Source organism: Acartia tonsa, chromosome 1 (assembly GCF_053477335.1).
Source record: "Acartia tonsa isolate MP-2025a chromosome 1, ASM5347733v1, whole genome shotgun sequence".
NCBI classification, from domain to species: Eukaryota; Metazoa; Arthropoda; class Copepoda; order Calanoida; family Acartiidae; genus Acartia; species Acartia tonsa.
Genome location: NC_137260.1, coordinates 24,101,994 through 24,119,150, shown reverse-complemented (window position 1 = coordinate 24,119,150; position 17,157 = coordinate 24,101,994). Strand labels below are relative to the sequence as shown.

The 17,157-nt window shown below is 31.1% G+C and overlaps 1 protein-coding gene across 2 annotated transcripts in view; it reads right to left on the bottom strand.

Moving 5' to 3' along the window:
* Positions 1–17,157, bottom strand: part of LOC145315578 (ATP-binding cassette sub-family C member 5-like) — an 87,616-nt gene that overhangs the window by 34,847 nt on the left and 35,612 nt on the right. For both annotated transcript variants that reach the window (XM_080155567.1, XM_080155561.1), the window contains exons 24-28: positions 2,575–2,702; positions 2,072–2,168; positions 1,353–1,478; positions 935–996; positions 381–507 (exon numbers count right to left, since the gene is read on the bottom strand). In XM_080155567.1, coding sequence (XP_080011693.1) covers positions 381–507; positions 935–996; positions 1,353–1,478; positions 2,072–2,168; positions 2,575–2,702 — 540 coding nt within the window. The remainder of the gene's footprint in view (positions 1–380; positions 508–934; positions 997–1,352; positions 1,479–2,071; positions 2,169–2,574; positions 2,703–17,157) is intronic.

Below are 17,157 nucleotides of genomic sequence, written 5' to 3'. Positions count from 1 at the left end.
TTGTGTGTGGGCATATCCTGTAAAATTTAGCCCAGATGTTAGGGTTTCCTAAGTCTTATCATATCTTTACATTTAGTAACTGGACAAAGTGTCTCAAAAATCAGCTATGTGATGTCATAAAAATGAGGGAGATAAGAGGAGAATACAAAGAGATTGATAATCCCTAATTTTTATGACGTCACATGGCTAATTTTTGAGACACTATGTCCAGTTACTTCATTTTTCTATGTAAGGCTTAGGAAAACCGAACATCAAGGTTTTTCTTTAACTGAATTATTATAAATAAATGAAAACGTGTAGCAGCAGTGTCAATGGTTAAGTATTATTGATTTAGCTTTAGTTTTTAATAATACTCTTTTTAATCTATTTATAAAGTTTACCTTAAAAATTCCAAAGACTACCATACCAAGAGTGATCATACCATAGATGAGCTGGTAGAGGCCAAGTTGCGGATTTTTTACTATAGAACCTTTCAGAAAATCGTCGGAATATTCACTTAGGTCACTTCTAAAATCGTTAAAATGTCGATTAGTAATCTTAAATACTAAAGATTTAATGCATTTTAAACTAATAAATTGTGCTTGAAATATAATCTAATTCTATTTAATTTGTCAATAGTATCAAATAAACTTTTTAGTATTTTCTAATATCCCTCCCGCAAACCCTTTAGTATAAGAAAAAAAATACTTTGAATACAGGTTTGAAAAATAACCGGCAATGTTTCTGGTAATGATTGTAAATTTTTTTCATTTTCTAACGTGTACCTAACTTTCACATAAATCTTTATGTGAAGTTCAGAATCGATAAAACAATCCCAACAAGTCTTAATAAACGAGGATAATGACTGACAATAATTACAGGAAATCGTCTTTTTAAAGACGAATTTTTAGTTTATTTTTCAAATGTTTTGTTGATATCAAACGAACACAAATACCCATTAATGCTTAGATTTGCTCTTCTCTCTGCTTCCAATCCATCACCAAAATCCAACCAAACCTTTAACAAAATCAATTAAGCAAAACAAACATTAAATAAGAGTAAATATAAAGAAATTTAGAAGATTTAGTATTATTTTTAGAATTATTAGCATAAAATAGTTATTTATCGCATCTTAGTTTTAACAGCTTTCCGCGGATTCAAAAATGAACTATTATAAGACTAAAACCATTTTCTAAGCCCAGAGATGCAAAAAGCACGGCCTAACAAAACTGGTTTTAATCCTATGATTGTATGTACATTTTTATATTCGTAGAAAACCTGATATAATACGATACGATACACTATTTTACTGAGAACTGGTTCTATTCCAGAGAATATTAATCAGTTTCGAGGCCATACTGAAAAATCTTTACCTGGAGCCAAATTGAAGTTCCAAGCCTGGCCAGAATGAAGACAAGAACAAACAAAGATATAAACATTGTAATAATTGGTCCACCGCAAGCCTTGAAGTATGCTACCAAAGCACCGAAACCGCTGCCCTAAAATATGTAAAGAGAATATCAAAGAATAGAGCTCATCTAAGGAAATTATTTTAATTGCCAAAAATTAAACTCAAAATGTTACAAAAGTAAAACTTAAATGTAATAATGTAAAAAATATTATATGCAGAACAATTTCTTAAGATATTTCTTCATCCTATTCATTACTTTTAAATGCGAATTTTTTCCAGAGAAAAAAGAAATTAAATTTAAACAAATCTATCATGAAAAGAGAATATAATTTTTGCTAATGTAAAAATAAAACACTTTTGAAAAAGACATTAAAAGAAGGTGAATTTTTAAACCTTATATTTGAAGAAAATAGGGTTTCATTTTTTTAAATTGTGTTCAGAAAATAAAGTATAGGGAATGTAAAATAATATTTATGTAGCCTTTTTCAGTCAAACAAATTAAAAGGCAAAACATTTTTTAACTCTGAAATAACTGCATTTAAATATACACATTTTTTCTTATTATTAATACAGCAATATTTGGCCAAAATAAAGGATTAGCCAACAGATTTTTTTTTCATCTAGAAAATTTTTTTTATTATTAAATCCTTTTTATTTTTAAAAAATAATATTAGTTCTTACATTTGTAGATTCTTCCTTATTGTTGACTTGAATACTTTCTTCTTCCTCTAGATCATCTGCACCCGCTACAGCTTTCTTAGAGGATTTCTTTGTAACTCTGAAATAATAATTACTATGAGTTACACCCCTAGAGGCCTTTGGGGGCACTTGAGGTGGGATGGGGGAAGTCAACAAATAGTATAACTTTTGTTTTTAAAAGAAAACTAATCAAAACTATTTATTTTTTTGGGTGGGGGTGGGGGAAATCCTACTCAAAAATAGTTATAAACCTTCCCAGGACCCAAGAGAAACTATTTTGTATAGGAGAACCATATCGGTTCAGCGGTTAGCGAGATCCTTCGGTACAGACAGACACACGCAAATACACACAGAATTCCTGTTTCTTTTTTATTCTTTCCCGTTTAAATATTGATAAATGCTAGAATGTCTTGTCTGAAATAAAAAAAGAAAAAAGAAACGATAAATATTTGTCAAATAATGATAGATGCCTGAACTGCTCTTACCCAGTGGTATCAAACTCAGATAGATGTCTGTAATGGCCATTCTTCAATTTGATAAGTTGTTCGTGTGTTCCAGTCTCAGTAATCTTACCATTCTTCAGTACGATAATCCTGTCACATCGCCGTAGATACTAAATACACAATATAACATACATAAAAGCGAAGATCTGAATAGCTGGACGAATGAACATTAACACAGTGCACATTGGGGCATATCAGCCAAAAAGGGGATTTAATTATTTAGAGCCCGAATTTCGCGTTTAAAATGTCAAATTAGAATGTTTGAGGTCAGGGAATGCATTTCTCAACTTATCAGAGTAATACGAAAATTTTTCAGTAGCGCAGCTACTCTATCACTAGCTTTTTGGGCCCTTTAAAGTGTATCTATGTCAATTGTAGTCAGATTTTAGTGTTCAAAGTGTCAAATTAGGGGTTGTTGGTCCTGGGAATTCATTTCGGTAGAAGGGGAGGGGATGGTGTAAAGGGGGTGGATGGGAAATCCTTATTTTAGTCAGCTACAAGTTTGTTCAGTGATGATAAATCCATTATAAATGTAGGCATGATTGACATCAATTTTTATAAACTAATATCTATATTTATAATGAAATTATGATTCTTGTTTACTGTTTGTGTATATTAAACCTTAACGGTTAGGGGGAGGGGGTCATTTCCCCCCCCCCCCTCCTCCCCTCCGTTTTTTCTATCATATTTTCTGTGTGTAAAAGATAGAGGGCTATAAATGAGTGTCTTCTTAACTGTGGCTATGCCACATAACTGAGAGTTGGAATTTTTTTAATATCTCCAGCCTGGCGGGCACTGCATACCAGCAAACCTGACAGGTTCATCCAGATAAAAAGCAAAACATTTTTTCTGACTTAAACAAAGCCTTTTATCTTACTAAAATATCATCTAGTAGTAAACCCTTATGTAAAATATAGGTATTCAAGTCAATTTTAGGTTCCAGGTATGATCTTGAAGGTCCTGATCCTCCAGGTCTCTAGAAATCTTTAAAAGCCTCCTGTGACCGCAATTTTTGACTTAGAGACTTCAAATTTTAAATTTAAGCTTTTCTTGTATGTCTACATAACGTATTAAAATTTCCTAAAGATCCGACGCCGTTTTCCCGCTTCCCGCCGACTGTGGCGGCTGGCAGCTGCCAAGTACAGCTGAGGCCGCTAAAATTTATGTTTTGAGATTTGTAATATAAAATTTACACAAAGATAAACATTTTCTGAAGAAATTGTATTTGTAGCTTCAAAAAAAAGAAAATAACAGCTATTTGAAATTTTTAAGTAAAAAAGGACCTAAAAACAAAGGTTGTTGAATAAAAGAGCGAAGTAAGCGAAAATTGACTTTGAATCACTTATAGTGGGAAATTTATTATCAATCAGGGGACCTGCAAAAAGAACCCCCTTCCCCCGACCGATAAATGTGCGACAAGGGGCCCAACTGTTAAGGGTTAATTAACAAACAGGGATCTAAGGGACAAAACAATGACCGATTAATATATGTATCATTGTATATTGTATACTAGCCTACAGCTCACGTTGTTCGCTGGTCTGTAATGCTATTGAGAACATTAAATATCTGTAGGGAAAAGGTATAATGATGATGCAATTATAAGAGTATAAAATCCGGTAATTAAGAATTCGTTTAGGGCCTGATCTTTCAGGGATAAGACAGAAGGCTTTTTTATGTATGCTGACCCATGCACCTCTACTCTATGAATAACATTGTCCGGCGATTTATCGTAAATGCTCTAAAATATTTTTTTTTTCAGCTTTTATCAATGATAATCTTTTTAAATGTTGTGTAAATATTCAAATACCACTAAGCATCATTACTTACTATGTCTGTCTGTTGTGCAACATTTTTGCTTTCATTTGCTTTGCCTTTTATTTTTTTAATTCAAGAGCTTCTATAGTTATGGATGTTGTCATCCTTATTTATTTGTTAATAGTTTTATTTCTCACCTTCTTCGTTATTCTGTAAATAGTGCTTTGAAATTATTAAAATTAGTGTAGGGAAAATGTTTATTTTCCCCTCTGCTATTTAACATTGAAGATTGAATTTTTTTGAGACCAATGCACTTCTGCCCGCATAACCGTCGATCAATCAGTACTGCATAAACACAACTTTTTTTTCTGATATCAAAGACTGCTAATATTTTGTTTGGAGATTTGTATGACCACTGCACTGATCATTGTTCGTCATTCTGTCAGTTATGCCCCTTTTCCTTCTTTTTGCTTTTGTGTTTTTACTTTTACAATTAGGAACGTTGCTACATGTGGATATATTATCATCCTTGTTGATGATTTTTAAACTCATGGATCTTAGGAGATAATGTACTATATTTATTTTACATCCCCCTTGATGATAAATAAAGGTAAGCCTTCTGTTGATTGAAAAGTTTGGACACTTCTTGTTTAGAAGTGACGAAACACAGATCAAGTTTTTTAGTCAAAGAGGTTACTATACTTTGGCTTACAGTGTAATTTACTGTCAAATGTTCCCTCCTTCCCTGAGCAAAATAAATTCTGGAATTGAAACTATCCTTCTTACTCTATAATTCACATGGTCCATTAGTCTCTTGGATCGAGATTTCATATTTTAATAGCTAAAATATTTGTTTTCTCAGCTGCTATCAAAATTAGATGGTTTAAATTTTTAATCAAGATTATAATGACACATTTGCAAAATTCATTTTCATTTAGTAGCGAAGATTATCTTTAATTCAAAATGTCCTTCCGTTCGTCTGTTGGCTATGATTAGAGGAAAATGTGATTTTCTCATTTGCTATTCAATGGCTGAAAAGTTGTGTAAATACTCCCTACATAGCTTTCCAGTATGGGCCTCATTTATTGGTCAGTTCATTCATCCAGTAAGAGGGAAGGAAATGGGGTAACAGGGTTGTATAATGTTGTTAATGATCTATTTCTTGTTAAAAGCAAAACTTTTTTACAGTGGGGGTTTGTCTGTCCATCCATACGTCTCTAACAGATAGTTCTGATTGTTAATTTAGGCATATTAGAATTGTCCTATTGAATTCAAACTCGACAATAAAATTCTTGAAACTGTTATGTCCTGCAATGAAGTCAAAGTAAAATTTTTTTTTACCATTGCTTTACATAGTTGCCCTATCACTATGACGTTAGTATGTCCAAATAAAATATCTTGTATTTAAGCTATTAAATGATATAATTACTTCTTTCTTTCTCCCTCTCCCCGTTCTCTCTATCTCTCTCTCTCTCTCTCTCTTTCTCTCTCTGTCTCTCTCACTCTGTCTCTCTCTCTCTCCCCCCGTTCTCTTTCTCTCCCCCCCTCTCTCTCTCTCTTTCTGTCTCTCTCGCTCTGTCTCTCTTTCTCCTTCCGTTCTCTTTCTCTCCTTCCCCCAATCTCTCTCTTTCGCTCTCTCTCTCTCTTTCTCTTGCTTCTCACTCTCACTCTCCCTCTCTTCATACTCAACAAAATAATAAGTTACAACTTTAACGTCTTCGAATATCTGTTAACTTATTTATTCAGTAATTTGTTTTATATTTACACCCAATGTAACAATACACGATTTAACGTTTTGCTTCATTTTATATATTTTTTTAAAGATTAAAATTCTAATATTTTTCATTTAAAATTTTTGTCCTGAAAGGGTTAAAATAATTAGTTTAATATCTGACCGCATTACGGGGAGTGTCGCACGAATCAATTCATTATAAAACTAAGTTTTCCTATGTTTACTTTATTATTAACTTAAGTTTTCTGTTTTATGAATACAAATCAAATACTTCAATGTTATTTAAATAGCAACATGAATATAAAAAATGCATTTATGATGCATAAAGTAGAATAATGGGTATTATCGTTCTGGGCAATGAGAGTTTAATAGTGATCATTGAAGTACTGTGAGTTTTGAACGACATATGTTTGGAAGATTCGAGCTCGTTTATAGACGTTTATTTCCTATATAGATCTGTCATGGATCTTGATGCAATAAAGCAGGCCCTTTTGTAAATGTTAAAAATTGGAAGATTTCATTAAATAAAAGTAATCGCAAATATACTTAGTAAATACCTACATAATATTGATACATCAAATTATATTACGAAATTGATTTATGTAGATGACAATTAGTGATTAAAATATTTCAACACTCTACTTAATGAACCAAGCAATAAAAAATCAATAAAACTTCCTAAAGTTTTTAGACCAAAAAATATAAAAATTTTATTTTAAAACTTTGGGGACTAGTGTAATAAACAGCCCAATTTCCCCTTCCTTCCTAAATAAAACTGCAGATTTTAAAATGAAGACCAAGTAATTACATAATTTAAAAACAAAGCATTACCAATAGACAGACACATAACACTACTTGCTAATTCCAATTTCTATTAATTATAAGAACACCACGTTATTTGGATATTAACTTAACCTTTGGGAATTTGGCTGTTTATAACACTAGTCGCCAAAGATTTACAGTTGTGTGTTAAAATGTTTTGACTACTAATTTTTATCTACACAAGCAGTAATTTTGTGTTTTATAATTGGGAATGTACATCAATTATATTGACCTTTGTCTTATCCCTTTAGATCATTGATAATGGTAATAATCCTTAGAAACGATTATTTAGTTACATTAAAACTTCGAACATAAAGAGGTGTTGATTTAGGCTTAGCCCCTCCCTACCATGTAGTGCAAATATTCATTATTATCATTAGTTCAAAGTCTGAATAAATAAAGTCTGTCACAATCAGATATCTATCCATCTATCTAGTGTGGTAAATTGCAAAATCCATCTATCTATCTATCCATCTATCTATTCATTTATATATCAATCTATCTATCCATCTATTTATCCATCTATCAATCCATCTATCTATCCATCTATCCATCATCCAACTATCTATCTATCTCAACCTCTAAGGAAAACAATAAGGATGATGCAATTCATAAGTAACGAAGCACAAAAAATCTACTGTGATAAATTGCGAATATGGACAATTAAAGAGCAAATGCTTAAATTTAATAGTAAATTACATACTGAATAGCTTTTATAGTGTTTCCAATTTATCTAAACACTCTAAAATAATAGACATAATATACGTGGATATTATAACTGGGTAAATTTTGTTGTCAATTCAGGTTGCTAATTTAGTCCTCATCTATTGGTCAGTTCTTACGTCCAGTATGAGGGGAGGGGATATTGCTATATTAGCATGCTGGAAAGACCATTTCATTTTAGTTGGAGAAAATATGGTGCAACATGCAAGTAATTATATATCCCTTTTAAAGATTCTAATTTCGGGTTCTTACAATATTGACAGGAAGAATTATTTAAGAAATTAGCACAGCAATATCAAACTTGAAAAAACCCATATACTTTAGAGGTAAAATAAAGCAGGGATTTAATGAAATAAAACAACTATTTTCTTAAATTTTGACTTTAAAAGCGCCTTTAAAAGCATTTTCTTACAAAGTTTTTGTGCACCCACCTTCAGAAAACAGGCTAAAAACCCCTACGGGGGCGCTGGGGGGTAAATGAAACCAGTACTGGCGATTATAATATGTCTTTTGGTAATCAAATATCGCTTTTTTAGCCGGTGGCACCCGGTGAAAACATGTTTCCTGATACTGTCTACTTAAATGTTGATTTTAAAACAAACAAAAATAAACTAAAATCTTGACTTCAACTAGAATTATTTAGGACTAATTTCTTCAATTTGTGTTTTTTTCTTTTATACTGTCAAAATATATGTAATGCATGACTCATCAAAAGTTATTTTGTCTAATTACGTTAATTCTAAGAGATTTTATAATACTTTTAAAATTGTTGGTGAAACACAAAAAGTATGCCTTTTTCTGTAAGAAAATTTTTGCATCTCTTGACTTCCATGCATTAGAATGCTTACTTGAAAAGCGTATTTTTACGATTCCTTTGAAATCTGATGTACATTGGGTATGATAATACTCATAGAATGTTTAAAACTTGATTTGGGGGTGGTGAATTGATGCCCCTTGTTGCCCCTATGTGCAGTGTCAGAACTGAATAAGCTAAATATTTATGCATAAGTTTATGCAAAGAAAATTGTAAGTAAAGTTAAAAAACTTCTTAAATACAGGGTGTTTAAGGACATACTTAAATATTTAAGACTTGATTATAGATATGCTTTGCTTATAACATTATAACTTGTGGTAATAGGAATCAGTATTCCAAAAAATAAGATGAATAGGATAATTATAAAAATTTGTTGTAAAAAATCAGCATGATTTAAATGGTCGTACGGACTTTCTGGTAATGATTATAGTTACTAGATTCCTAAATCGTTCCTAATTGTTATAGGAATCATCACACAAGGTGTGAAATCGATAGGACAATTCTAACCTGTAAAGTAACGAAAAAGATGTAACTTGACAAGGGGGATTAATACAGGAAGATTGTTATTAAAAGAGAAATATTTAGTATCGTACAATATTGTAAGAAGTTAAAGAGAAAGCAAAAAATAGTCAAATCTTTTGATACGGCTTACATTATAGATATCTATTATTATGGTTCTATTATAAACGACCTAGGTCGACCAAGAGAAATGTTATTTTTTAGTTGTATTTGGAAAAATTCGGCGGTAGACCTCTAACAGCCTTTTTGTGAACTGTGCGCGTGCCATAGGCGTCCAAGGGGGGGGGGGGTAATGGGGCGATTACCCCCCCCCCCCCCCAAACGATTTTGGGGGTGCCGTAGGCACCCCCAAATTTTTTTTCATTTCCCCCCCTCATTCAAAATTTACCCCTACCCTGGGGGTGCCGTAGGCATCCCCAACCATTTAGGAGGGGGTATTTACCCCCCCCCAAACAATTTTGGGGGGGGTAAATACCCCCCCTAAAATAAAAAATCTCTAATAAAAAAAAATTTTTGCGCGCTTCGCGCGCATTTTTAATACTATATATTTAATAAAATCTAAATTTCCCTACCCCAAAAAATTTTACTCCGGGGGTAAATTTTGGGGGGGGTAAACTAAATTTACCCCTGCCAACAGATTTCAGGGGGGGTAATTACACCCCCAAGCAAATTTTACCCCCGGGGTAAAAATTTTGGGGGGGGGTAAAAAACATTATCCCTCATCAAGCAATTTTTCAAGAAATTTACTTACAAATTTGCTTCGACTGTTATACATTTATATTCTGACACCATATAAGTGTTAATGCCCTTTTGTCCTACCGTTTCAAAGCTTCGCTTTTATAGATGTTGTCATCCTTGTTTCTTTTATAGATATAGGTGTACTTAATTTTCAAAGACAAAATTTGTTTTTAATGGATTGAAGGAATTAGGTATTAATTAATTTAGAATGATATGACAATTTTCTTTTTCTCAAATAGCCAGCACAGACAGCCATCCCTCTTATTTTGAAATATTTTGAAAATAAAAGGGGTAACATCTTTACCAAATCCCTAACTCTTACGCAGGGCCCGCCCCGAATCTGCTGGGACTGTACCTCCGGTACCATAACCCTGCATCAAATATAACCTAACCTCACCTGATCTAATGCAAACTCTAATTTATTTCAAAATAAAAAGAAAGCTTTAATTAAGTAAACCGCCTATGACAAAATCCGTAATAGCTACAGTCGCCACAAAATGCATATATCTTACATCGTCAAATAACCAAAGTTGATTCTAAAATAGTTTTTAATTGGAAAGATGAATGTTCACAAGAAATTTCAAAAGTCTATCTAATGTAGCCGTGGAGTAAATCACATTTCTATGCTACAAATTTTAACTTTTCACTCTAGAAATACTGGCAACATGTTCAGGGAAAAGTTTTAGGAAAAATAAAAATTATGTTTTCTGGTTTTATTAAATGTCTTTTCACTCTTTCATGCTCCTTCATGTTTATGGAATCTATGTACCTAGTTGCTATGTGAATTGTCTAAATTCAAGCGAAAAGGATTTAATTCTAAAGCTCTAACACTATAATACATTAATAACGGCTACGCCCCTAGAGGCCTCTTAGTTTCAAATAGAATACAAAAATTGGAGACGAGGTCATTTTTTCTATGTAGTTCTTCAGAGGGTGATTGTAACCTCCCAGAACCCAAGAAGAACCGTGTCAGTGCAGCGGTTAGTGAGATCTTCTGGTAAAGACATACAAACACATAGATAGACATTATGTTACTTTATAATACGAAGGAAATAAAATGTACATTTTTAAAGTGTGAAAAACAATTTTTAAATAAATGGTACTTTTTGTACTTGAAGATTTATTTAATAAGGATGACAGCATCCATAAAATCAATGCATAACAAATCAGACAAAGCAACGCAAATTGACAAACATAGCTAGCATAATAACTTAAATAAAGAATAATGATATTGACATACTAATATTGCAGCTTTAATTTAAAAGATGCTTTCGTATAGCAACTTGATAATTAGATAACAACATTATGTAAAACTAAAAAAATCAACTTGTTTAACATACGATTTATGCTTGTACCCTATTTAGAAATTGCCATGCAAATTTTAATATCAATAGACAATTCTATCAGGCCAAAAATAACGGACGGACAGGCCAACCATCATTGTAAAAAGCTTTAAAAATTATAAACCTTTCCTATTGAAAACATAGGAAAACATGTTTTTGCTAGATTTACAATTGAACAGAAAACAAACAAAATTGTGATAATAGAATTTAGTTTAAATAATAAGAACAAAAAAACAATTTTTAGAAGATAGAAAGCTCTATAATCTAACTGTCGATTGTCTGTTTGGCATCAATACTACAGGAAATTATCTGTTGATATTAAGTTATATGTCATTTGTTTTTTTGCCAATTTGTAATCATTTAAATCATCTAGTACGGCTACAGACACACATACAGACATTAGTGAGAATCACGAACGAAGATAAGTGTTCCTAATGGTATTTTCTTATGTCAGGCTTATGTAAGCTTTTAGTTAAGTATCCCTATGAAGTTTCTAAGTTATTGTTAAGTATTCCTAAATGTAGTAATGTTAAGTAAGACTTAGGAAAGCTTTAAGGTACCTTATGAAGTTTACTAGGGGTTCCTATTTTGTTCTTAGTTACATTAAGTTAGGTCAAGAAAAATCAGGTTTGATACACGAGTACCTTTTTGGTTATGTCTTAAAACAGCCAATTGTTTTTCTAACTAAAGATTTTAAAAAAATATTTCTATCTTTTTTAAGTTTTTGAGCACGGTTCCTTGTAAATTCTGCCACATACATCCTATCTGTGTTATACATAATAGCAATTAACCATCTAAGGCCTCTTTAAAGATATTTTTTTATTTTCATAATTATAAAGAATGGTTACTTCAAAATATTTTTTATAGGGTGATTTTTTTAGTAGAAAATATGGTAAATTAACCTCCCCAATATATATAAAAAACACAAATCATATTCAAATATTGGAAATGGGCAGGTGTGCTAAACATTTGCAAATTATTTTTTTTCGTTAAAATGAATGAACAACAAAATAGATGTAATTATTTGATTCTACATTTAAAGAGCTATAATTCAAATTTTATTACAATGAGTACACTTTTAGTTATTTATAATGTTTCTTTTTTTCTATTTATGTAGACGAAAAAAACTTTACTCTAATTAAGACTTATCTTTTATATTTTTTAATTTTATTTTTTAATTATTTAATTAGGGTTACATAAAATTACTTAGGTATACTTAACATATAAAAGGTATCTTATCTAGTTAAGTCAGGTAGAAAGCAAGTACAAATTCTCATTCAATCCAGGGAGGGAGGGATCATTGGGCTTTCTAAAATATTACATTAGTCCCCAAATTTGTATTATAACGTTTTCTTATTCAATAGCTTAATAACTTTTGGGACTTTTTTTCGAAATTTAATTGGTATGTTCATTAATCTTAATATCCAGCCGTTTCAACCACTAATTGTACAGTACAAGGACGTCCAAGCCTTTTTTATATGGGGGGGAGGTAGATCAAAATTCAAAAATTTTGCCTAGGCATCCCAAAATTCAATTTGGGCGGGATATCAATTTATCTACTATTGTCTTATCCCTTTAGATCCCTGATTTCATCTACATTTAACTGATTGATATATTCATTTGTGTTCCTTCAGATGCGCTAAAATCCGTATACTAAAGTAGCAGGATGTTTGTTTGTCTGTGTGTCTGTCTGTGTGTCTGTACCAAAGGATCTCGCTAAACGCTGAACCGATCGGGTTTTCCTTAATATGTAGATTCTAATGGTTTCTGGGAAGGTTTATGACTATTTTGGGAGAGGGTACAACCAACCTCCCAAGAGAAATGACAAAAAATCGAAATATTTAAAATATATGGGAGACTTCATTGTAACATAAAGAGAATTATCGTAAAATAAAGAAGTAATGTAGAGACTTTAACAAATAAAAACATCTAAAGTGCCACTAGAGGCCTCTAGGGGCGTAGCTGTTATTTTAGAAATAAAGTAAAAGTGAAGGTAAATACAATGGTCATAAAAAAAGAGATATAATCAAGGATGTTTAAAATATCTTGCTAGCTTCTGGAATGAATAGGTTTCTTTTCATGGAAGCTTCTTATATGCCATTAGTTATATTTTAAAAAAAGGAAACTTATTCTTGCTTTAAAAAACTTTTAAAGATACTAAAAACTGTTTTCATGCGTAGTTCTTAGTCCAGTCCTACACACACAGACAGACATACACCATATCTTTTGGCTACCCCTCTAAAGATATTAGATTTATATGAATTGCTTCAAAATGTTTTGTACAGGATGATTTTTAAAAGCGAGGCTTTTCTATAATTAGGGTCGGTCCGTCCAAGATAGATAGCTTTTATTTGTTAATTTAGGCATGTTAGAATTGTCCTATTGATTTTAAACTTTGCATGATGATTCCTGTAGTAGTTAGGTACGATTTAGAAAGCATAGCAACTCTATAATCATCACCAGAATGTCCGTACGTCCATTTTAAACATGTTGATTTTTCTACTTTTTTAACAACAATTTTTTATGTGATCTAATTATCCCTTTGATCTGCTTTTTGGTATATTGATTCCTGGGACAACAAAGAACAATATTATAAGCAAAGCAACTCTATCAAGTCCCTAAAATGTAAGTATGTCCATAAACATTATTCTGTATCAAGCAGTTTTTCAACAAATTTACTTACAATTTTGCTTCGACTCGTATACATTTATATTCTGATTATTCAGTTCTGACACTATACAAGTGATAATGTTTGTGATTTTTTCAAATTAATTTTGTTATTGGTATAAGCTGGTAATAAATAGCCCATTGTCCCCTCTTTCTCTATTAAAATAAAACATGTGATGTTTTATTAGCAATTTTCTTAGCACAGTAAAAAATGTTTTCAGTGTTCTCTTTTCCCTAAATCAACACTTCATAATAGATAGGCGAAGCATTGCGGTAAAAAAATGTAATCAAAAATAAGTCATTTAAAGCTGTCATTCAAGATTTGAAGAAATAAAGGAACACCAATAAAGAAATTATCAAGTAAGAATTATTAAAAGGTATAATCTAGATACATACATAGATTGATAAAGGTTACTTTCAAATTTATGTAAGCTTTTTTAGTACAACTTTAAGGTAGGCTTACATTAAAGTTAGCGATGCCTAAGGGTTCTTAATTCAAAAGAAAGCAGGTAGAGGTGGGAAGAGCTTTGACATCCAATGAATAGATATATAAGATCTAGATGGTCTATCTGGCACCAAATTCTGTCATACATATAGAGGTGTAAGACAAACCCTTTTGTTTATTTGTAACTGTATAAGTTTCATTTTGATAATTTCAGCAACAAATGTTTAGATGATATAAATTTCTGAAATGCTTTTGATTATTTAGACGTATTTGTTTAAATTCAATAATTTGGGCAACAAAATTTTTAGATGATATATTTTTTCCTGATTCTTTAGCTTTAAATACTCTAGGAAGTAGTCCTATAGCCAAAAACCTGCTAAAAAGCACTCCAATTACCATGGATGTTTCCCTTAGAGCAATAAGAAATTAACCCTTACAGATTGGGGGGGCTAAATTAGCCGCCCCCCTCTAGTTTTTTCAATGTCACTTGCCTTCATTACATCATGACTTTTTAAGTTTAGTAATTATACATTTTTATATAAGCCGGTGCTTTTATTAAGTAGTAGATGTAAAATTTTTCATAGAATTCAGTTATGCAATTTTTAAAATAATTAAATTGATTTTTTTAAACCCACGAGAATAAAAACTTTGAACTTAATTTTTTCATTACACAGGTATAAAAAATATGGGTTCATATATACCTTTAGAATCAGAAAAATATTATGAATCCATTATAAGCAAAATTGAAAAAAAGTAAAAAAATAAAAAATGGCCTAATATATTATTTTGTACAAGCAACACTTTCTTCATCCCCTCTTTACCCCCTCTTTACCCCCTTCCCATTTTTATTCTCAAAATAAGAAATAAGATGGTTGCCTGTATAATATAACATAATATTTTTATATAATTCCTTTTATTGTAGTTTATATACTATAGTGTAAACTTTTTATTTCAATTTTGCTTAGAATGGATTTGTAATATTTTTCTCATTCTAACAGTATATATAACGCCTATTTCTTATGCCTGGGTAATGATAAAATTAACTTCAAAGTTTTTATTCTTGTGGGTTTAAAAAAATCGATTTTTTCAATAATTACCTGACAGAATTTAAAAAGTAAGGTGTCAAATTAAAGATTTTACCATTTTTGTTCATAATGGCCATTTTCTTTCTTTTTTTTGTTGCATTTTAGTACCTTAAAATCGACTTAATTTTTTTTAAAAAAACTTACATTACTTTAAAAATAAGAGGTCTACAAAAAAACCGATTGCATATCTGAATTCTATGGAAAAATTTACATCTACTACTTACTAAAAGCACCGGCTAGCTAGAAAAATAAAAGTAAATACAACTTCTTTGGTGCCACCTAACCGACTTTGACCGGACGCCATGACCGACACAGACTAGATATCCTTATAAGATCAACTCTTGCCGACATATAATTACTAAACTTAAAAAGTCATGAAGTCACAACTCTCTATCTTACCTACAAAAAAATGACATTGAAAAAAATAGAGGGGGGGGTCAATATGACCCCCCCCCTGATCTGTAAGGGTTAATAGATAATTATACTTCTTAATATGAGAGTGTTGACAAAAAGTTACTGCTGTATATCTTGAATAGGAGATGAGATAATCATATTCTCTACATTTTTGTCTTTGAAGGACAAACTGACCGATAGACAAACATTTGGATCTAAAGAGTAGCTTCACTACTAAAAATTATTTACCCCTTCATCAAATGTTGGTAAAGATTTTATTGTGAGGGTAATAAAAAAATTTTTTTTTCAAAGCATTTTTAGGAAGATAAACAACCATCCCTCCCCCCCCCCCCCTTCCCCACATATTTTGACGTCCTTACTTTTGTACAAAAATCTGCACAATTTTTAACCAATAATATGGCCAAATTATTGCTACATTGTTTTCCTATTGGCTGCATTAGAAAATGTGTATCTAAATGTCCTATATCTATTCAATTAAGGCAGGTTCCTAAAATCTAAAATTTTAAAAATAACAATACTAATAAGATTGGGAACATAAATGTAATTACATAACAAATTTAATTGAGAGAATGCAACTTTGTACTTCTCTTTTTAAAAGCGAAGCTTTTCTATAATAAGGGTAAGTCCGTCCATCTGTATCTGATAGCTCATATTATTAATTTAGGCATATAAGAATTATCCTATCAATTTCAAATAATGTTTCCTGTAATAGTTAGATACGATTTAGCAACTCTATAATCGTTATCCAAATGCCCACATGTTCATTTTAAACATACTGATTTTTAAAACTTTTTTTATAAAAACTTTAATTATTTAGTTATCCTATTCATCTTGATCTTATATTTGAAATAATGATTCCTAAAAAATGTGTTTATGTCATTATCCTGCATTTAATCAATTTTACATTATAATTGTTTACAAATTTAGAGCTTCGCTTTTATTGATGTTGTCATTCTTGTTTAGCAACTCTCTAATAAGAAAGGAAAAATGCAAAGAGTACATCCAATAGACAAATTCATGCAAATAGATTGTTAATTTTTTTCTGTTGTAGTAAAGTTAAATTTAATCTACAATATGTTTTGTTAAAAAAATGTATCAAATTGTCTAGCTAAGAAAGAATTTCATTCATTATTATTTAAATAAAATAAGGAAAGCCTTATTTTTTCTTAGGGTATCCTATCTTTTACAGAAAAGATAGGAAGAGTTTTTATAAATCAGCTAAACAAATGTTATCTTTAAAGTATTAAAAACAAGATTAAGGGAGAAAAGAAATAAAATGCTATCTTTAAAGTAGCAAAAACTAGATTAAGATTAATGGGAAAAAAGGAAAAAAAACGTAAGATACAAATGTACAGCCTCAATCATTATATCTTTTAAACCCAAAATGAAGAACACTAAGGGGGGGGAGGTGGGGGGAGGATTGGCCTAGTGAGTGTTAACACAAAATTAAGGTACACTTATTGGGGGGAATCGGTTGAAAAGGGTAGATATAATTGGGGGGAAAAGAG